Source organism: Melospiza melodia, chromosome 10 (assembly GCF_035770615.1).
Source record: "Melospiza melodia melodia isolate bMelMel2 chromosome 10, bMelMel2.pri, whole genome shotgun sequence".
NCBI lineage: Eukaryota > Metazoa > Chordata > Aves > Passeriformes > Passerellidae > Melospiza > Melospiza melodia.
Genome location: NC_086203.1, coordinates 20,231,740 through 20,253,733, shown reverse-complemented (window position 1 = coordinate 20,253,733; position 21,994 = coordinate 20,231,740). Strand labels below are relative to the sequence as shown.

The 21,994-nt window shown below is 43.1% G+C and overlaps 1 protein-coding gene across 3 annotated transcripts in view; it reads right to left on the bottom strand.

The window, feature by feature from the left end:
• MGLL (monoglyceride lipase) overlaps positions 1-21,994 on the bottom strand; it is a 102,712-nt gene that overhangs the window by 30,125 nt on the left and 50,593 nt on the right. For all 3 annotated transcript variants that reach the window (XM_063164776.1, XM_063164775.1, XM_063164777.1), the window contains one exon: positions 10,962-11,068. In XM_063164776.1, the coding sequence (XP_063020846.1) occupies positions 10,962-11,068 (107 nt within the window). The remainder of the gene's footprint in view (positions 1-10,961; positions 11,069-21,994) is intronic.

Below are 21,994 nucleotides of genomic sequence, written 5' to 3'. Positions count from 1 at the left end.
AACTTGGCTAAAAACTGATCTTTGATCACTTGTGAAGAAGACAGAGGATGCTGTTTGGAGGAACAAATGCCTAGATAATGCAGGGAGTGTCTTTGTGCCCCTGCTGCTAACAGGAGTATGTTTTAATAATAAAATAAATGCCCTCTTTTAACATTCAAAATGAAAGTGCAATAGGAGAAGCACTGTTAAATTAAATCCACCAGACACTGCAGAACCAATTCTGTTTCTCTCCAACACTTGGACTTATTGAAGAGGGAAGAACCTGAATATGTGAATCAACAAAGGATTAATTTTCCTATTGTTCACTAATTACTTTCCTTCTGGGGCTTGTTGCTGCAATATGCACTCATTTGGAGGCACTGACAGAGAACATTCTGTTTTTTAAAAAAACCTCTACATATTTTGTTATTTAAAAAATTACTATTAGTTTTAGGACTTCTGAGAGTCCCTTAAAAGTTCTGCTCACAGTCTGTAACAAGTAGAGCTACTCCCAGGAAAATCAGCAGGGAGAAAATCCACCAGCTGGAAACAGAAATTCCAGCTCTGGAAAAACATGCTACACTTTATGAATGAACAAATAAACAAACAATGCACACTAGAACTACAAATTATGAAAAGCAGTATATGGGCTGCTTCTGCATCTTTATTTTGTCAAGTGGAGCTCTGGAACCTGGGCCATGAAGGAGCAGGAAGCTGATGCCTAGAAGGACCCTGGAGCTGGTTTAGACCCTGCACCAGTTCCTGGCATTTCACATTGTGCCAACACACACTGTGGGGTAGGTTTGCCTGGAGGAGGCCAAGGGAGTCTGTTAATAGCAAGTTTTGGTGAAAAATAGGCTGAGTGCCACAGTTTTGATCAAAACACACAAATGCATGCAACTTAAGTGAGCCTTCCCATGACTTCAGAAGGAGGTTATAAGGAAAAACCATTCTCTTATTGGAAGTTTGGGGAAGTTTTGCTGCTTTAGTGAATTATTTCCCCTGATACTGTGACTGTTCAGTTCAGCAAGAAGGATTTTATTCTCAGTTTCCAATGTAGGCAGGGCACAAAAAGCATTAAAAATGAAGACAAAATTAAAATTGCAGGTTCAGGCTATTCATTGACTGGTTATATGTTTTACAGCTCTTTGTAAATCTGCCCGTCCTTTGCCTTTGTTCATGCAAGTAAGAGCTCTCTTTGCACACCCCACTCCTTAACAGGCTCTTCTCCAGGTTAGTGCTGAAACAGGCACTAATCTGAGCTGGACTAATCTGAGCTGGGCTGGGCTCCTTTGACTCCTGTTATCCATCTAAAAAGGTACTGAAGGAATCCAAATAACGTTTTAATCCAACTGGAGTTATATAAACAAAGTATGTTTTTTCCCTTTAATTTTCAAAGGGTGTTCAGTAACTTGGAACAGTCATTTGTAACTCAATTGGATGACAAAGTCCACACCTGTATGAAGATACTCTTGTAGGTGAGGAATCATCAGTAATTAGCTTCTGAAACTTCATCCAAATATCACATCTGAAAAACAATAGGCAAGCTAAGCACATTAATGAAATGCTGTTGCTATGGGAAAATTGTTCCTGTAAAGGTGGAAATAAACACGCTTTCTTTTTTTCACAGTGCAAAAATGTCAAAAAGCCTCTCCTTGAAGATGAAGCTGGTATTAACCATAGGTACTATTAAAGTCTGCTTTTAAGAAGGTAGTTCTTTTCACCCATTTCAAAACCCTCTATGTTTTATTTTTAGAAGCAAAACATCCCAAATACTAGCAGCTAGAATGCTCTTTAGTTCATAAAAAAATACTTGATGCTGGGACATACGGTGATTATCTAGTTCAAGCCCCTACTCAAAGTGTTTCCCATTTAACCAGGTTACCCAGGGCCTTATTGAGCTGGGTTTAAAATATCTCCCTGGGTCCTGCTCCAACATTTGAGTGCCCTCATGATGAAGACATTTTTCCTTGTGCATAATTGGGATTTCTTGTGCTGTAACTTGTGTCACTTCCCTCTCATTCCATCACTGGGCACCTCCAAGAGTCTGGCCCTGCTGTCACCACATGCTCCCACTTGTAGACTTGTAGACAGCAACAAGATCCCCTCTTCTAAGCCTAAATAAGGCTTCTTAAAGCTTCCTTCTCTTCTAAGGCTAAACAAGCCCAGTTTTATCAGCCTCTCCTCGCACATCTTGTCCTCCAGTACCCTAATTGTTTTGACAGCCCTCCTCTGGCCTTGGTCCAGCATGTCAATGTTTTCATTTTACTGGGGAGCAAATTGGACCCAGTGTTTCAGATGTAGTCCCAAAAACGCTGAATGGAAGAGAACAATCACTTCTCTTTGGTTGCTGGCTATAATCTTTCAAGGCAGCTCAGTATGGGGTGGCCTTCTCCACCACAAGGTCACACTGCTGACCTATGTCCAGCTTGTCTGTGAGGATCCCCAGGTCATTTTCTGCAAGGCTGCTTTCCATTCATTCAGTGCCCAGCCTTTAATGCTGAACGGGGTTACTCTACCACAGATACAGAACCCCCCAAGCGCCTTTGAAACTTCACAAGGTCCCTGCCAGTCCCTTTCTTCTGCACGGCAAGGTCCCTGTGAATAGCAGCCTTCCATGCTCAATTTCCACCCTGAAAACTGGCTGAAAGTGCTCTCCATCCCATCATCCACACCACTGATGGAAAAGGTCCACTGATATTATAAGCAACACTGATTTGTTATTCTTTCTCTTGAAGAATACAAATTCCTCTGATGCTTCTTGAGGTCAGAGTCCCTGATGATATGAACTAATGTCCTACCACAGAAGTCAGTCAAGGAACAAAGTTTGAAGCAAGTTTGACATCTGTCCAGTAGCCCCAGATAACAGACACAGCTGGGAACATGAAAGGATCTGTTCTCTCAGCCTTGGCTCTAATAACCATCTGGTCCTTGTCCTTCCACCCTCCAGCATCTTGCATGCAGACATACGACCACAGCCTGCAGGGCTGGTTATGGAGAGCAGGAAAGCTGTTGAAAACATTACAGCAGGTTGCCAGCCCTTCTGCACTAACACAAAATGCAACTACAAGTTGCAGCTTGAACCTGCTTTCTGACATTGTGACAGAGTTATCGTGGATTTATATGAGCAGCTGTGAAAGCAGAATTTGGCCCTTGATTTGGGGATTAATTTATACAGGTAAAGACTGAGCACAGATGACAACTGCCCAGAATCTTGAAATAACAAGAGTGAAACAACGGATGAAATTAAGATGATCGGAAGATGATTGTGAGCTGAGTTTAGTCAGGGCTATTTCCTCTTTAGTTTCTCAAATTCACCAAAGTGAAACCTTTGTCCAAAAGCAGAATGTTTTATTCCTGGTTATTGGTACCACTCATTCAAAATGCCTATCACTTAGGCCCAACATTTTCAGCACCACATGAAAAACAAATTGAATGGTCCACTCCCCTCACAGAGTTTATCTCTCACCTGAGAGGCAGAGCTGTGGAAGGGAAGCCAGAAGGACCCAACCCTCATGGTAAGGAAAAGCCTTTTTAAGTTTCTCCAATGAATGACCCATCTTTCTCCTGTCATGCTGCCTGTCTGTCAACAGCTAACAGCCAGCAGTGACAGCTGAGGAGCACGGCCTGGGCAGTGGGCAGAGCTGACATTGTGGCAAAGGGAGCTCTCTGTTCCTGCTGCTGCCGTGTCCACGCTCACTGGGACTGTTGTTCCAGCCTCACGCCTCCTTGTGTGGAGGCCAACAGCGAGGCTTTGTTCGAGAAGCAGCTGCTGAGAAGATGTCCTGTCTCATGGAATGACCAACTGACGTTTCTCCTCCTGCTCTTTAGTAAGCAGGGAATTATTAGAACTGGGGTGGGTTGCCTGGCCCATTTTGTTCAGAGTAAAAAGCCAGGCCCTCAGATACTGGTGTGCCCCAAAAGGGATTCCCTCATAAAGTGGGCCTGAAACAAAGCCAGGGGAGCTGGCTCTCCAGCACCTTCTTCTCATCACCTGGTGGAGTGAGGAAAGAGACTGGCTCATGCCAGAGGGTGGATGGGGCATGCCTGGATTGAGATGTGTCCCAGCCCTGCTTCCCTCAGAGCTCACAGCACATCTCTGCTGGATGACGAATGAGCTCAGTTCAGCCAGGGCCTGAGCCAAACATCCTGTTCAGCTGGATGACATGTTGTTTATTCAATAACCTTTTGTTACGGGGTGGATACAAAGCAGTGAGGAAATGGTTGAGCAGTTGGGAGGAGCAGAGTAACTGAGGAAATCACAACCATTCTCTTGCAATCTTTGCTGCAGCCCACCATGACCATCCAGTGATGTCCACATACAGGGGCAGCGATGAAGGAACATCTGCATTGTCTTTCCCCCTATCAACAGTTCCTGCATTCAGCTCTGGGTTATAGCATGGTGCTAACCTGTCTTACCTCACTGACTGTACCACAATTAAATCTGACTTAAAAAATAATAATTGGTCAGGGTCAGATAAACAAATAGATTGCTTTGAGCAGCCTGGGTGTGGTTGGCAAGTTTTCATAGCTCACAGTAGATGACACTACGTGTCTGATTTCAGGTGTTCTTTCTTCTATGCATCTGTGATAAAGGTGTAGCCAGTCCTCACAATTTCCAAACTCCCTTGCCTGAAAGACTGGTATAAGACTGTTTTCCCCACTTTTACATCAGCAGGGAAGTCCATGAAACAAATAAAGTCTCATGCCCCTGAGTGGAGTAGAGAGGAAACACCTCTGAGTATTCCCTGCACCTTTCCTAACCCAAATATTTAAAACAAAATACTACACTGCTGCATATGTGTGCTCCATCAGACACACCAGCTCTGTGGAGCCTGACTGTTTATTTATTTTTAGTTTGCTGTGGTCTAGCTGCTTCCTGGCCCCACAGTGCTGTTTCATCTGCCTTCACATGACAAAAAAAACCCCAAAGGCTGCATTTGCCTTTCTAAGTCCTGGCTTCCTCCAGAGCAAGAGACACTGCAAGGATGTGCTTTCATGATTCACCCAGAGTTTTCTTTCTGTTGTGTAGTTGCTCCTCTTAAATGGAAACAACTCTGACTGCCCTGAAAAATGCCACATGGTGCATGCAGAGATTTGGGTCCGTGTGGTTCCAGTGTGAATGAAGGGTGAGGGCTAAAGCAGCAGAGATCACTTCACTAGGGCAAGACTGGGCTGCAGAAGTCTCTAATGATCTCCTGAAATAACAAGAATAATGTGGAAACCTCCATTTAATAAAGCCCATCTCAAAGTGCTTACAACTGCCTGTTGTGCCACAGGATACTCCCCTAGGGCTACACTGTGTTATGATATAATTATGGGCACATTTCAGCACCATTATGTTATAGGAGGTGTATCCAGAGGACTTTTCCTGCATGAGCTGTGGTCCCTCTGGGAGGTACCATCTCACAACCACCAAAAGAACCCAGGCTCATGCAGCAACTTGGGAAAAAGCAGAGAAATAGACTGTCCAATTGAAAGACTGTGTTCAAGAGCTTGTTCAGTGCATGGGAAAAGTTGCATCTTAGCCATAGCATTAATTTTATCATTTCTATAATTTCAAAGAGGTTGAACAGCATGACCCAGTTTCCTCAGCAAGCTGTGACTGCTACTCTGAGATCCAGAGTTACAAGATCAGTGATTCCAGAAGAGCTGAAGGTTAGAAACAACTGATTTCCCTTTGCCTGGAGCTCCGTGATGGCTGCAGGGTGGGATCTCAGCTCATCTCCTTCCTTGAGAATTCCCACAACCAAAACAGAGTTAGAGAAGGAAGGCAGAACTAAGTTTACTCACTAGCCATTTGTTTACAGGATGACTTTTCTCCAGGTTCTCGGAGTTGTCTCACTGCCTAAGGAATTCCATGGTGTACTGCAGTATCTGAACTCACCCTGCAATTGCAATCTGTGGTTTCAGCTCCTGTGTGCCCCACACAGGGGTAGCATTCCTTTTCAGCCTGGAAGGCAGATAAGCCTGTCTGCTACTTTCACCCAACATCTGGAGAAGGAAAGGCAGGGAAAGGTTTGGGATTATACTGAGCAGGGAGTCAAAACAGGGATAAAACAGCACTGGCAGTGCTGTACCAGCAGGGCAAAGAGCCATCTCCTCTGGGGTCCCCTGTCAGAGGAACCCAGAGCACTCAGCTGGAAAGAAGTGAAAATGCCCACAATCCACTGTAAGCCTCCTGTCAAAGGAAAGGAAACAGTGAGTGCCATTCTTCCCCACAGCTCTGCAGAAAAGTCTTCAAACCTTTCCTGCCCTGGTGCGATGGGCTCATCCAGAACATTCCTGCGTGCTAATGTACATGAGCTGTTACTTCACCCTTACAGTGCCACCCTAACTCTTGTTCTTATTAATTCTGACACCCTTCTTGGTCATTTCCCCCTCCCATTTTGACCATGTTTAGTTCTTTTTAATCTTTCTGTGTAGACCAATCCTTCCCAGTGCTATGAATAAATAAAAGCCTTCTGTTCTCATCAACAAAATGGTCTTTTAACAGTTGCAAGAACAACATAGCAATCACTTAGAAAAAAAACCAAAACAAAAGCAGCTAATATTTGGTGCATTTAAAAATATCTGCTTAACCTATTTTCTACATTTTAGAAATAAATCTTTCATTAAACAGAGAAAGCAGTGAAAAAATTAATGGAGAGAAGAAGCACCAGTGGGTGTCTGAGAGGGACCTGCTAACCCATCAGAAATGCTCCCCACACACAAAGCAGCAGCAGCAGGGCTGCCAGAGCAAGCTGAACTTCAGTTAGAAACATCTAAGGAATGTGAATAAGCTGTTAGAGCTGCAACCTTCCCCTCTGCTTTGATCTGACATTAAACATAACTCGAGAGTGGGAAACTCAACAGCTTCAAAAAGGGTGAAAGAGTCAAAGGTCTTCATGTACCAGGACAGGTAGAGGGTTTATTCCTCCTGGAGAAAGAAAAATGAAAGTGAATCTGGTGGCTAGGAACTGCCACCAGGTTAGGGCTGAGAATTTCATCCTCCTCATCCTTATGTAAAACAGACACCATACCCCTAAGTAGCATGAGCAAGTGCAAGTGAAAAAGAGGCCTAATTTCAACTGTGATTAAAAAGCGTAAGAAAAAAGTAAACATATTTTTGTGGTCCCTGTATCTTCCAAATGTGTTTCTGACTGCTATTAGTTGACATGTACTTTTGAAGGTGAAATTGTGGTTTTTCTGGGCTCTGGCCATGTAATGCAACCATAGAGCATTAGATCTCAGCAAATGAGATGTTACAGGAAGAGAGACAAGGATAGCTGGAACATCATGTGCTTTACCAACTCAAAATGCTTGGTATGAGGAAACAAAGCCACATTCTCCAGCCTTTATTCTTGTTTTCCTTGGCTCTCAGCTTTACAGATCCCTAAAATTACTGTGTTAAAACTAAAGGAGCTGCAATCTGCAGCTGACTGAAGAACTGCAATATCACTCCACTTTGATGAATCCCCCACAGTTATTCATTCTGAGAGCTTTCCTAAATTGACTGCCAATAATCTGTTTGTATCTTTCTTCTGTCATCAGAATCTTGCCATAATAAAATAATATTAGCACAGAAATTAAGTTGAAAAGGTGATATTTTGTTTCAAAATAGCTAAATTTGAAGAAATAGCAAGTTCATCCCAGCAGCCTTAATTCTGCCATCATGAAGGTGCATGCCAAGCAGATCCAGAAATCATGGGAAGCAGTTACCTGCCTGTTAAAAACTCCTTATAAGAGACCACAGGAAAAAAAAATTGCTGTATTACACAGAAATTCCATTTTCCTCTTTCACAGGGCTGATATAAACCAAAGCCATTTAATAATATTAGATGTAAGCTAAGGTTAAGAGGTCTTCTGGAATTCAATTTCCACCATCACCATGGAAAATTTCTAATACATATCTATGAGGTCCAGCAGTCTTGTGACTACAATGAAATATCCCAAAGAGTGAATGCTCAAATCTTCACATACTGAGAAAAGTGAGCCAGAGGTTCCTTACACTAAGGGGCAATGCTAAGACCCAAATTGGAGTGCACAGTGTTTGTTACTGTGTGAAGCACCTTTTTGGTCAAGCCTTGCATAAGAGGAAACACTGATTCAGAGCAGCCTTTGGCAAGATTTAGGGCCCATGTGTGAGCTCCTAGAGAGTCAGCAATAAAAATGGAAATTATTTTTCCTTCTTTTGACTGAAGGATAGACACAACATAAATCAATCAATTCACACATACTCCAACCCTGGTAACTTCCTGAGTCATTTGGGAAAACTCGCTTGCCACGCTGTGGAACTGCATTAATGATCTCATGGATAATGCACCTGTATTGGGAATTTTATCCATGAGAATACCAGAAGCTGAACAAATATCCAGGTCAGGAAGTCTACACTGAGCTCACACGACTAAGAGCCATGGTATGAGGTAGGGAACAGACAGCTATGATAGTGCTAACACAATTGAATAATTGATATTACCCAAAGGTATCCAAAGGAAAGGACACAAAAGGGAACACACTGCTGAAGTGATTTGGAATAGATAAAATATTGGAGGAAAATTTTAAACCACCCAGTCTGACCAGAGCAGTTTTAGCAATGGAGGCATTTATGTCCTTCAGCTTTCACTGGCATTTACCTCAGGATGTAATTTGTATTTCATCAAAGTTTAGCCTTTGTGGTTGTCTCTTTAAGTGCAAAGATTATTATACAGAGCCTAAAAGATGCTAATTGTCTTTCTAACTTACAGTGAATCAAGGCTCAGTTACATCAGCTCTTTGTGTAACACAACTGTGTTTCCATTGTTCTGCTTTCAGGTTCCTTTTCATCCTCTCCTCTTTACTGATCAGGAAAACGGAATTTACAAACAAAACTCTAGGTCTGACAAGGAGAACAAAGTTGTTAACTGACCTGAGAAATCAGATTTGTACTAATTGCGCTGTTTAATCCAGCAATATTAGGTATATTAAAAAAAGCCAAAACCTAAAACACCAAGAAATATTTATGTTTATCTAGTGAAAAACATATTCAAGGAAAAAGAGAGCAAATAGTCACACAGCACAAAACATGCCTGACAGGAACACACATCTCAAAGACCCTTCCTTATCAAGAGAAGAAGTATTCTCTGTATCAAATCCATGCAATAAATAAATGTTTTATAATTTCTTCTTGATTTGTTGCTTCAATTAATGCTATTTTAACTCCGCTTCTTAGAACCTTTATCAAGCTTTATGGAAATGAGGAGCTAAGGCATGGAGTTAAACAGGCACAGAGAGCAACTGCAATCCTGGAGCTCAGTGCCTTTTTGTATGGAGTGGCTGTGGTCTGCTAGCAGCAGCTGCAGGGGGAGCAGCATGTGGCCTCTTCCATCCCCCTTCCCATGAACTTTATGCCATGCAGACAAACAGAGGGGGATGGAGACACTTCCTACTGGGATTACTGCAGACTCCTGCTTGCCTGCCTCCTGCTCAGAAGGAAGTGCATCAAAATGAATGAATCAACACTCAGAAACACTCTGCCTACACAGGGAGAGAGAGACCTAGGTGCTGAGTTAGGATGTTTCTGCACAGGTCAACTCTCTGTGCAAAGCCAGCCTCAAAAATGGCATGTGATCAATTGTTCCAAAATAAAATGTCACATGGGTTTTATTTATTTTCCTTGCAAGCTGTCTTGAGGGCTAGATATTCTCTTTTTCAGAGAAAATATAGGGATCATTTCTGCATATCAAGTGCAGTGCTGTGATCAAAAGTGAGTCACAAGAGCAAGAGCAAGGGAAAGCCTTGGTACCAAGATTAAGTAAGGTTTTGCCTTTCCTCTCATGGGTAAATGTTGCAATGACTAATGTAGATTCAGGATCTTCAAACTCAAGTTAAACAGTCCTGTCTTTGAGGAAACTTTGGGGGCAGGTTTGAGTCTTGGCTTCAGCCAAGTAAATGGCAGTACACTTCCCAATGTCAGTGGATAATCTGCCCAAAGGACAGCAGATTTACACCAAGATTCATCCCATTTCAACCTGGGATTTCAATCTACCCAAAGGACATCAGATTTACACCAAGATCCATCTCATTTCAACCTGTCAGCTCAGAATCTGGCCTTGCATTTTGCCCGCTGCCATCATCAATCCCATTGATTCATTTTGCTGATACTGATACTGATGGAGTGGCTGTCACAGTGAGCAGTAGTCTGCAATGATAAAATCAAAGCAAAGATCTCCAAGCATAAGTTATGAAGTTGCAAGGGTTTATGTGAGACAGGAGGCTACCAGAGAGCCAGGATGGGTGGCTCAAATATGTTGCTGGGATGTCCCCATCCATGCACTGCAAGAGACCTGGTGACACCCAGCACATCTCCATCACAGCGTGGGGCACAGAGCAGAGCCCTTCAAGCAAGAGGAGGCAGGGACACCTGCCCAGCACTGTGTACCTGGCCCAGCACTGCCCCACCCTGCTGGCTGAGGGCCAAAGGGATGCTGCTGTGCTGTCACAGCCTTGCACCCTCCTCAGAGGGTTTCTCTCAGAGCTGAGGTGTGCATAGCCAGCTCCAGTCTCTCTACTGGAGTGTGGAGAAGTGCTCAAAGGTGTCAGTGATGCCTCCTTGCCTCTCCATGTCTCAAGGGTGCAGCTGTCTCATTGTATCAGTATATGAAAGCTGTGCTGACATTTCAGCCTCCCCTCTGGGATCACTTAGGACATTGACCGTGAATTCAGCAGAAATGGCTCCTGGTCCCACTTCCACAGCGGGCAATACCACCTCACCCCCAAGAGACAGGTGAAGAGGAAATAATCCCTTAGAGTGAGGTCAAAAGGCTGAGGAAAACTCCAAGCAAACAGGTTTAGCTTTTACAGATTCAATATGCAGATCTTGACAAAGCAACAGGTAATCATTTTTCATTTATGTCTGGTTGTGAATATTTTATTGGCTCTTCTCTCACTGCTGAGTAGCTGTAATGGCATTTACTTCAGCAAAGGCCTGAGCTGCTGTTAATCAAGCAGAGTTTTTTACTCACCATGGTCATGGGCAAACACAAACAAGTTGAGTCCTGTCAGCTTCTGGGCCAGGTCGTCGTAGCGGCCGCAGTGCTCCCCAGCGCCGTGCGCGATGAACACCAGGGCCCTGAGAGGAGCATCAGTATACAATCATTAACATGGCAACCACCCTGCAAACAGTGCAGAGCTGCAAGGGAAACCATCCAATTCAGCAACAGCATTTCAGACATCAGCAAACACCAGGCAGCTATAGAATTTGCAGAGTTTGAATACAGAGGAAACCGTTGTCACCCTGGCCTGCCATCGACCTGGCCTTCAACAGGTTTCTGTAGGATGGATTGCAGGGAAGGCAACTGCTCATGGGTCTGCTGCAAGTTCTAGATGCAGGTGAGCATCAGCATCAGTCCCTGAGCTGGATATCTCCATGGGCTTGAGGTTCTACACGGCTCCTCCAGTGTAAGTGATGCCATCTGTTTATTGCGGGACTGGTATCTCTCTGTGATTCAAATACCAGCACTGTCCTTAACACTATAACTCCAAACATTGTCTGATGCCCCAGAACACTCTAAGGTGGAATTTTAGCCAAAGAATAGGTTCCCAGCACTTTGCTTGGAGTTTGGAATTTTATCTTTTCACCCAATTATGTTAATTTTACCATTCCAGTTTCTGCCCCAAAACAGTTGCTTCACTTCTATGATTAAAATGACTCCTACATAGTCACTGTGCAGACCAAGATAATAAAAACTAGTCTAATAGACACTTATTTTTGCAAATACTTATATTTGAATATTCCAGTTTTATGAATAACACCTTACTTTTACTGGAATGCCATCAAATCAAAGTGACAGAACTTGAAACTCCCCAGTGTTTCTGCTAGATAAAATTAGTATAGACTTGGGCTAGAACTATAGCAGAAGTAGCTATGAGATTACAGAAATTCTGCAGGATTTGACAGGTGACTATTTAAAATCCAGTTTTAGCAACATAAACATAACTTGTTTGTTTAAAAGGACCATTTGTCCTTGCAACATCAGCAACCACAAAACCATTTGAAGGCTACAAGTTCGACATTTTCAGTACATGAACAGTGAAATATTACAAGAACTGACAACATAAAACAATGACAGCAGTTAACAGCTAGGAAATTCCTCCACTTTATCTTAATTGAGGCTTTGAATTCCTTTTTAGACAGTGTATTCACAGCAATGAACTGCTTAGGTCTTAAATATATTTAAACTTAAAAAACGTGTTGGATGATGTAGAGACTCCTATCCTAGCTCTTTAATTAGCACTTGCTTTAAAGCATTTGCCCAGCTGGGCAATTTAAAAGAGCATCCATCTAGACCAGAAGGACTGTAAGAGTCCATTGCAAACACAAAAGCAACAAGGCAAAGATGCTCTGGTATCTAACACCAATTAGCAAGGGTGACATTAGGTCATGTACCATATTTAACTTGCTGTGCCTTACAAATCCTCTTAAGTGTCACTGAAGGTTGCAAAACAATCCATGTGGAGCAGTCATTCCTTCCTTTGTCATTGTCCCTGATCAATTGATTTGTCAAGTTATCAGTGCACCTGGCACACAGACTGATTTTTGGAGTGCAGGATCTATTATTGTACCTCTAAATACTGAAGAAAGTGAGACATTGCTTACTCAGTGGAGAATATTAACTTTCTTCCTGTGGGCCCATTGGCCTGATATTCAACAGACTCAGCCAGGCTAGGTGTCTCTGCCACACCTCCTACTCCCACACCTCCCACTACCTTCAAGCTTGACAGCTTCCTTGCTCAATGTCTTACTTAATCTCTTTAGGGGACCTATATTTGTTTCTGCTGACTAGGCACAGAGATAAAGGTGCACCTTGGCTGACTGAACAAAGCCTTTCGATTCTCAGAGAAATATTATTTGAATTAAGGCACTAAATGGCACTAAGTGAATGAAACCTAATGGGAAGCTGGCAAAGAGATCTCTTCCAGGAAATTCTACGTTCTTCATCCCTGTGACAGCAAAGCCCTTGTTTTGCTTTTATTCACACTGATACAGCATCCTTCAAGATGCTAAGAGCCCTCACTTTATGTGAAACCAAGTGAGAAAAGATAAAAACCCAAAGCTTCAGAGAGGCAAGGTGTTCCTGTGACCTTTCCTTCCACCTGGAACACAATTTCCAGGTGTCGCAGAACTGAGCCTTTGCACACCACAGGGAACAGACCTGGTTATTATTTGTCTGCAAAATGCTGAATAAAACCCCTGAGCCTGTTTGTGCCTTAAGAGCTCTAATGACAGTAGCTGCTGAAAGGACTTAGACACTTTTGAAAATTTTGTCCTAGCAAGTATCATAAACAAAGCATAAAATTTCCAATTTGTCACACTGAAACAAAATCAGCCTATCCTGTTGTTCAATAAAAAGTGAGAGTGGCTTTACTGACTAAAAACTAGGTCACATCTACACAGCTCTTTAGCTCCAGCTTTCAGGTCTAAGCACAAGGGCCACATATTGAACACAACCTACAAAAATTGAAATCAGTATGAGTACCATCTGAACAAGGATTGAAGGATTTGGCTCTTTCACTTAATCTCCAATTTGCCATGACAAAGTAAGTTTAGATTTGGCAAATAATACCTGAAGGCAGTGTAACAAATACGATTTAACTTATTTTCACTAGCAAGCTGCCAGGAAAATACAACAAACTATTAGATTGACTGACAGCAATTCTTTCCTGTATGTAAACATTTTTGCAGATATCCCTGCTCTTAAGTCACAGTCTTCTTTTTCCTTACCACAATGGCTGGAATAAGAGATTATCAATCAGAGATTGCTTTCAACAGAATCATTTAAAATTAATATGGATCCTGCAGTGTTCGTGGTTTTGCAGGGCTGCAGTGCCTCTCTGGGCAGTCTCAATGAGAATTTTGTTCAAAAAAGGTTGAGAATGAAAATTTTGTTCAAAAAGGGGGAGAAATTTCTTGCAGTTGTGCTGCTGAAATCCTTGCAAGTTTGCAGGTAGAAAACACTGTGCACAGCTGCAAAGCTCTCTGCAAAGTGCCCTGTGCCTGGATCCCTGCTGGTTCTGATGCCTCTGACCACAGCACAGACAGCTCCTGTATCTCTGGTGCTTCAGCTGGCTTTGGCTGGTGGAACTGTGATTGCTGAGCACCTTGGGCTTTGGCACCTGTTCAGGGCATCAGCTCCTCCCAGGGCAGCAGGACTGCCCCGAGCTGGGCTGGCTCTGAGCACAAAGCCAAGGTGTGAGCAGGGTGGGACTGGGTCCCACGCTCTGGCTCTCACCTGGCCCTGCAACAGCAATTACGGGCTCTTGGAGGAAACCACTTTATTGACTGCTGCTTGCAAAAGCAACAGATGGTTTTTGCAGATTCCTGCCCTTCCCATGGCCTTTATCACCTCCTCCTCCTGGCCCCTCCCCACTGCAGGTTTCTGCCTCCTGGTACTGCACAGCTTGGCAAACAGATGCACTTGCTTATTGCATCAAGAAGGAAGAAAAATATTTGTCTTTAATATTCAAATCAGCTACAGGCTGTGTTTAGTTCTCTTCCATGATGAGGTTACATGCACCCATGACCTGTCCCTGCTCCCACATGTCCCCTGACTGCTCTCAGTCCCTCCTATATTGCAGCTGCAGCCTGTCAAGCTTTGTAAAACACAGCAATGCCACACCTGCAGTTAATACAAAGCACCTGCAAACACACCCTGTCCTTTATTAGAGAGTGTGGAAACTGTGGAGGCTACGCTGCAACACTGTGTGCACAAATCCACATGAACACGTTGTTCTTGTGTGTCCTGCCTCTTGGAGAGGTCACCACCTGATCCAAGCTTTAGCCTTGCCCAAGACTTCCCTATTTCTCACTGTAGCTTCACATCCACTAATATTTCTCTTCTTGTGTAGGCAGCTGATTTGCAGGGCATGGTCATGCTTTAGGTTGCAGCTCTAGGTAGAAAGGCAATTCCTGGTTTAAAGGTTCTCACTTTCTGTTTTGCTGTCTTTTTGACAATTGCTCAGAGATGCAATTCCACAGTCAACTGGAGGAGAACAATTCTAGGCAAAATAAATTGCAGCACTGGACTTACACACATGAGCAAGAGCCCTCTTAAACCAAGACTGTTAGAAGAAAAATACACTGAAAGCACAGCCAGAAAGCTGCTGTGCTGTGACACTTCAGGCAGGCCTGAAACACCACTCAGGGCTTGGGTCCTGCTGGGCATAGGACCCACAGTTCTTGCTTTGCTTTGAACAAAATTCATGTTGAAACTGAGCCAGACAGAGATGGTTGCAAGCAGGATGGTGTGAATTTAACATCTTGTGTCCTCTGGGGACAGAGCCACTTCTCTGGGACCCCATGCTTGCTCTTTTATTGCCAGAAAATAACCCAAAACAGTAGGGCTGAACCAAAGAACGGAAGACAAGCTTCCTATGACTGCATGTATGAAAAATGCAATCTTTTCCACCCCCTTCAAAAGCATCCCTCTTCAGAATAATATTTAAGTACTTGCCTTAACCTCAGGAAAATTTCCCCAACAACACATGAAAGTCAACAGGACTCTCCAAGTACAGGATGAAAGTTAAAAAAGGATTTGTAAATGCTGTCCGGAATAAGGACTGATTTAATCACACACACAAGTGATTTCCTGAATCAAGCCCTCACAACTTAAGCTAATACCATGTTATTCTATGTTAGGCAACTGTGCTTTTCATTTGGTCTTATGGATGTTGTTACCAGAACCAGATCAGCTTTAACAAAGAACATCTGACTTGCACAGTTTTGAATTCCAGACACTAAATTCCTAAAGTAATTTTAAAAAACAAACTGACAGGAAAGCTCTGAGCCAGCTGAACTGCCAGAAAAATGACTGGCTTAAGTACTACATTTTGTTGTGTTGTTTGAGCTGATTTATCAGTTCCTTTGTAGCCAAACAATTAACTTTTATTTACCAAAAACTGGTGACATTTTTAGACAAGCAAGTGGATAGTCACTCACAGATCTTTTGGTGTGTTAAAAATGTTATGTGTGTATTTTGCTTCCAGAGTATATTATAATGAAAAGTCACTGGAAGGTGTTAATTCTTGTGTTAGTTGGGTGAATGGGCCTCACTATGAGGAATAGCCATCTATCATATAATATTTGTTGAGGTTTAAGTGTCAATCTGATTTTCTACCCTTGGTATTTGCCTAAAGGTTACAAAAAAAAAAAAATCAGCTAATAGTTTAAAAGAACATGTAATGAAGAATAAAATTTTTTGTGATCTAAACAATTGGTGATCTTTTCTTTTCTGGAGGGTTCTTCATGCCCTTCCTTTGGGTGTAAGACCCAAAGTTTGGAAGGGGGTTGTTGCTCTCTGCTCTTTGAGTCAGTTTTTGCATTCTTTTTTCTGGAGGTGATTTGTCCCCCAAGACAACCCTGAAAAAACTTGGGCCATGTGTAGGGGTTACAAAAAGCTGTAGCAATCCCACTCATGTTATGAATGCTTGTGACCTACACACTTGGCCATGAGTTCAGCCTGGTGTCTCCAGTTGGACAGGAATATTCATGGAGTCAGGTGTTCCCTCCATGGCATCCTTCTGCCTCTAGCAGACATCTGAGCTATGTCCCCCAAAGGTGTAAGAGGGAGTGACTTTTCTCCCAATTCCAATCCATGTTTCACGGAGGCATCACACCCCAGGGCGTTTCTGGCTCTCTTGATCAGGTTTTTGCATTCTCAGCCTCTGCCCTCCTGCCCCACAGCTTTGCCAGGCTCTGGGGAGCCACCTCTCTCCAGCAGCTCTATCACTGCTTTTCCCACTTCAGGGAAAAAAGGAAATCAGAATGTCAGTAGCCTGGAGCTGAGTCTCTATCAACCTTCTCTCCAAACCACAGACCATTCAGCATTAGCATGGATACCTCACAGAGCTCTGAATCTGGAGAGTTTATCTCTGGGGTTTAACTTTGGAAAACATTTATGCATGAAAGAACACGTCAGAGGAACCTGCATTGTGCTCACAATACACAATTTCTGCTTGACTATACAGAGCTTGTGGGGCTTGAGGGTTCTCTACATTTGTGTTTGATGTGGTTTGATCTAGACTAGTAGAATCAGTAGCTTTATTCCTGTCCAGATCTTAAATTGGCATTCAAAAACAAAGCTTCTTCAGCAACCTCTGTGTCCTGCTTTCTTTCCTCATTTCCTCAGGCTTGGAAATTCCCATGCAAGCCCTTCCAAAGGGGCTGCTGTTAGTTTAAGTCCCATCTTGCTGTCTTACATCATAGAGATTTAGGGCCCAGTCTTAAAACCTGTGCCTGCTCCATAAGCAACCCTCTTGCAACAAGCCTGGTCTCATCAGACATCTCAAAATCACAACTCCTCACAAGAACACAGTTAGGAGGACATTTCAGAACAACCATGTTCTGAAACTGTGCAGAAGGGATAGCATGGCTAAGTTTTCCAACCCCCTCACAAAGTGCAGACATAAATCAGCAGAGCAGAGACGGATCTGGTTAGTACAAATATATTTCATAACAAAAGGTTCAACAGGATCCAGCTAGAGCCAGCACAAAACAATGTGCAGAAATAGTTTAAGCTGATTTATTATAGTTTTTCAAGAAGCAAGCCCTCACTGAGAATAACTCATGAGAGGTCTAATACCAGGAGAAGAGAGGAAGGAAATTTCAGGTGGGGGTGGGAGAGAAAGAATTATTGGGTCCTTGCAACTGCATAGCTCTGGGTAAATCTCTGCAAAGTTAGCACGTAGGATCAGCTGTATTTTGTTTCAAGGAGGCTTTGCAGCAATATTTTAGAGAACATGAAGCCGAGATCAGAGGTGAAATGCCTGGTGTGTAGCTTAAAATTCATGGGTTGGATCTTCCCACCCCGTTCTTGATTAAACTGAGGATGAGGAGGGATTCTAGGGTTCCATGGACTGCTCTGGGGGGACACTCCTCCACTTTGATATCAGAGATGGGATTTGCCTTGGCAGAACTGGCTGCCAGACCTGCTGCTCTGAACCTGCAAGATCCCTGGAGACCTGGGCAACCCAGGGCTGGATCTGAGCTTTCCTGTGGCTGCTGCCCTTCTACAGAGCTCAGGAAGCCTGGAAAGGAGGATTATGACTTCTGCTTCCAGCAAGAAAAGGGGTAGGCATTGTCACACACACAGGACCAAGGAAGGGATGATGTGAGGGAACAGAACTGCCCCATGACCTGACTGGGAGGAATTCTGGAACTGGACATCCCAGCACTGTGCTTTGTCTGCTTCAGCCCTTGCTCGGTACAAGGGAGATAAAATGGAGGTCATATCTCCCAAGGGGAGCTACAGGGATAGACGCACAAAGTAGTCAGTGTCTGTCTGAAAAAACTGTGCAAAACATTGCTTAAATAGAAGACATCAGCTGCAAAATTCAAGTCAACCTGAAACCACCCCCAAATTTTTTAGATTAGCTTTAGGGTGTGGAGGGAGAATATGGCAAGAAACGAAAGAGTTTTTGGCACAGATCCCTTTGGAAATCAGGAAAAATGAAGTACTTCTGGTTAGTTTGATTAAAAATTCATTTTGACTTGGAAGAACAGCCACTGCAGAGCCACCACTCTCAATGGAGCCCCAAGAGACAGGGAGTAAGAGCAAGAACAGTTTTCTCAGACTCTCCCTCCTCTTCACTTGCACTGAATGTTTAATGATTTCCAAAGGGACAAAAATGACTGTTTAGCCAGTCGTGTAGCAGTTTCTTCTTGAAATCAAAATGCAGACACTGCCTAGTGAGCCAAAGCCTTGGAAATAGGAAGGCCTGTGTGGTGAGATGGACTGTCCTTTCCAAGCACGAAAAAGCTGCAGTTGAAGGGCAAGAAGCTTCTGCACTGTCACTATCACTGAAACTCAGCATTACTCACTAGTTCAGTACTACACCTGCTCTGTGAACAAAAAAGGGTTTTTTTTATATAAAAGTATGTCTCTGTTTCAAAGTAGCTGTGCAAAACCAGTTCCTTTTTACTGAACTCCCTTGAAGTCTTGGCATATTCAGAGCATTGGAACCTGTTCCAGTGACAAGTCATTATTGCTGCTGTAAGTTCATAGCCTGAAATCCAACTCAACCCTAATAGAGGAGAAGCTTCCTAGAAAGGAACAAGGTGTGATTCATTAAGGGATGAGCTCAAGCCATGCAAGAATGCTCCTTACATGGCACCCCAGCCACATTTTTACAATTTAATCTCACTTTTTGGCATAGCACAGAAGATGGAAATAGACAGCAGTATTCAGTTATTGAGGTGAGGAGTTTTAGATATGCCTCTGTAGCTTCCAAATGATGGAAATTATTTTATTGAGTAAAGCCATCCCCCTGGTTAGATCCACACAAGTACATGGTAATCTTTAAATCCTTAGGAACATGCTGCTTGCTTGGTTATTTTCAAATATTTGTTAAGACGGGCTTGTGGTGAGAGACAAATAATCAAGTGCTCCAGAGAATATCACATCTAAGTGGTGCCACTTATGGCACCTGCTGGAGTCCTGTAAGACAAGTCTGCAGCCTTCTTCTGACCTCAATTCTTTTGCAAGGAATTTTTATGCAGGACATCACTCATACTCAGAACCCAGGTGCACCAGAGGTTCTTCACAGTCAATCCTCCCCCCAGATCCATGGGTCTCAAAAATGGGCTTTTCCATGGTTCAGGCTCTAGCACGACTCTGATCACCTCCAGTCTCAAGCTGCTGTTTCAGGGAGAGGTGGTACAGACAGCTCATGACCAGCAGTACTGAAAAAGTTGTTTCAGGGAGAATTCAGGTCAGCACCCCAGCACCTGTGCAGGGAAGAGGCTTTTCAAAGAACGCACCTGGCACAGGAGGGTCTGAACATTTCTGAGCTATTCCTGCATATTCCTGAAAGTCCTTTGATCAGGCATTTGGGGCTTATGTGGGCAAACCTTCACTAGCTTGGAATCATAGAATGGTTTGGGTTGAAAGGGACCTTAAAGATCACCGGGTTCCAACCCCCCTGTCATGGCCAGGGACACCTTCCAGGGAGAGAGCTGTGAATAAAGAAGGAGCAAGAAAGGAGATGACACTTTACCTGTTCTGTGAAGTCAATATACTATGTTGTTATAACTTTTTAATGAAGCACTGTCAGTGCAATTCCTAGTTGTATGGCAATGGTTTAAAAAAGACTTCAATTCCCTGAAATACCTAGACCCAGTAATACTGTTTGTGGCCAGGCAATTCCACTCCTAATGTGGAACTCCTGATTACTTCCTGCACTGAGTCAATTGCCCATCCTCACTTTTACCTTCCTGACCCAATTTTTTCAGCAGTCCTCTGTGTTGGCAGAGATCTTAATTGGTTTTCCTTAACTAACTGACAAACTCGTTATAAGTTCAGATGTCAGAGGTAGCATGGGTCTCTAAATTGCCAAGTTTTTCCACATGATTTTCCAAATTCTAGGGTGGAATTATCCCATAAACTTGGAAGCTCAAGGATTTATTTCTTAATCATAAAGGGCTTATGTATATTTTAACATATTTTGAGATTAAACACATTAATTTCCAATGAAATCTTGGCACATCCCAGTGCTGTACTTCAGCCTTGCCCAGCTATGAGAGGAATCTTTGCAGCAAGAGGCTTTACAGGCTCTGTCAAAATCAATATCAGCAGCTACTCCTCTGGGAAATTAGGAATGTCACAGGCAAAGAGTTTGCCAAGGCTTTCAGCATGTTCCAATTAATTTACTATTCCATGTTTGCTGTAGACCTGAGGTAGGAAGGAAAGTTTAATGTAAGCAGTTCTACATGAGACATGGAATGCTGCTAAGACAATGATGACTGCAACAGGAGCTTTAAAGGCTGAAATGTTTATTCATGTTTTGGACCAAAGTGAATTTTAGTCACAGGTGAGGTGCAATGACTTACCTACCGATGACCTAAGAGTTGGATACAGACCTCAGCCTATGGATGCCAAATCAATATGTGTTATTTCTTGGCTGCACTGAGCTAATCTGGGTGTCCAAAGGCTTTAGCTGCTGCTTGGTTCCTAAAATGTTTTTATTTCTAACACCCATGCAGCTTCACCTCTCTCAGTGAGGGCTGCCACGCTAACACAAATAAGGAACATACCTGCCATGATTTTTAATCACTGCCTTGTTGATTTGCTCTCAAAAAGGGCTGTATGTAATAGCTTTAAGCTCCAAAATGTGAATGGGGACCTGTCCAACTGGTGGTGCAACTACTAGAATAAAGATGGGTGGTAACAATAAAAGAAAAAGAGTATTTAGTTAGATGAGTCCTTGGCTGCAATCATTTTAGATACAGGCAAAGAAAGCCAAAGGCATGTGGGATGTCTTTTCTGCAGAAAAGCTTAAAATAGAAAAGGAAATCAATACTCATTTACAGTATCTGGCAGTCACTGAACCAAAACATACATGTACACCTACAGCTGAGCAGAAATAACAACATTTATTTAAACCACAAGCTGTTATTCTGCTGCAGGAATGCTGTGTTTCATGTGGAACACTTCACCAGAGACTGTACCACTTATTTCTGACCATTTTAAAAAAGCCTCAACAATATCCAGAGCAAATGCTTTCAATACCACAGTTATTAACCCCACAGCTTCCCCTCCTTCCATTCCTGGCAAAGGAAGAGTGAGAGCTGGTGTGGAGGAGAATGTGCCCAGCAGGAAGCAAACCCCTGAGGGGCAGGACCCTTAAATAATGCTTCAGAACAGAAATGTAAACCTGTGTGTAAAAATGAGGCAATGTTTCCACTATGCAAAATTACAGGCTTCAAAGGAAGGAATAGAGTTTAGCAAATCAGCATTCCCCAACCACCGAAAGTGAAATGAAATGTAAACAAAGTGAATCTGCTGATTGCTTGTTTTTTTCCCATTCCCCAGCTCTGAGAAATGTGACCAGTAAATAAACAGGATAAATAATAACAGCAGCTGGCTTTTGTACAACATTTCTCATACAGAAAATCCAAAATGCTTTACAAATGGTGCAACCAGGGCACTTGCACAAGGCAGGGATGAGTGGCACCTCAAGAGATTCTCTGATCCATTGCCCCACCCAAGTAAGGATCAACCCT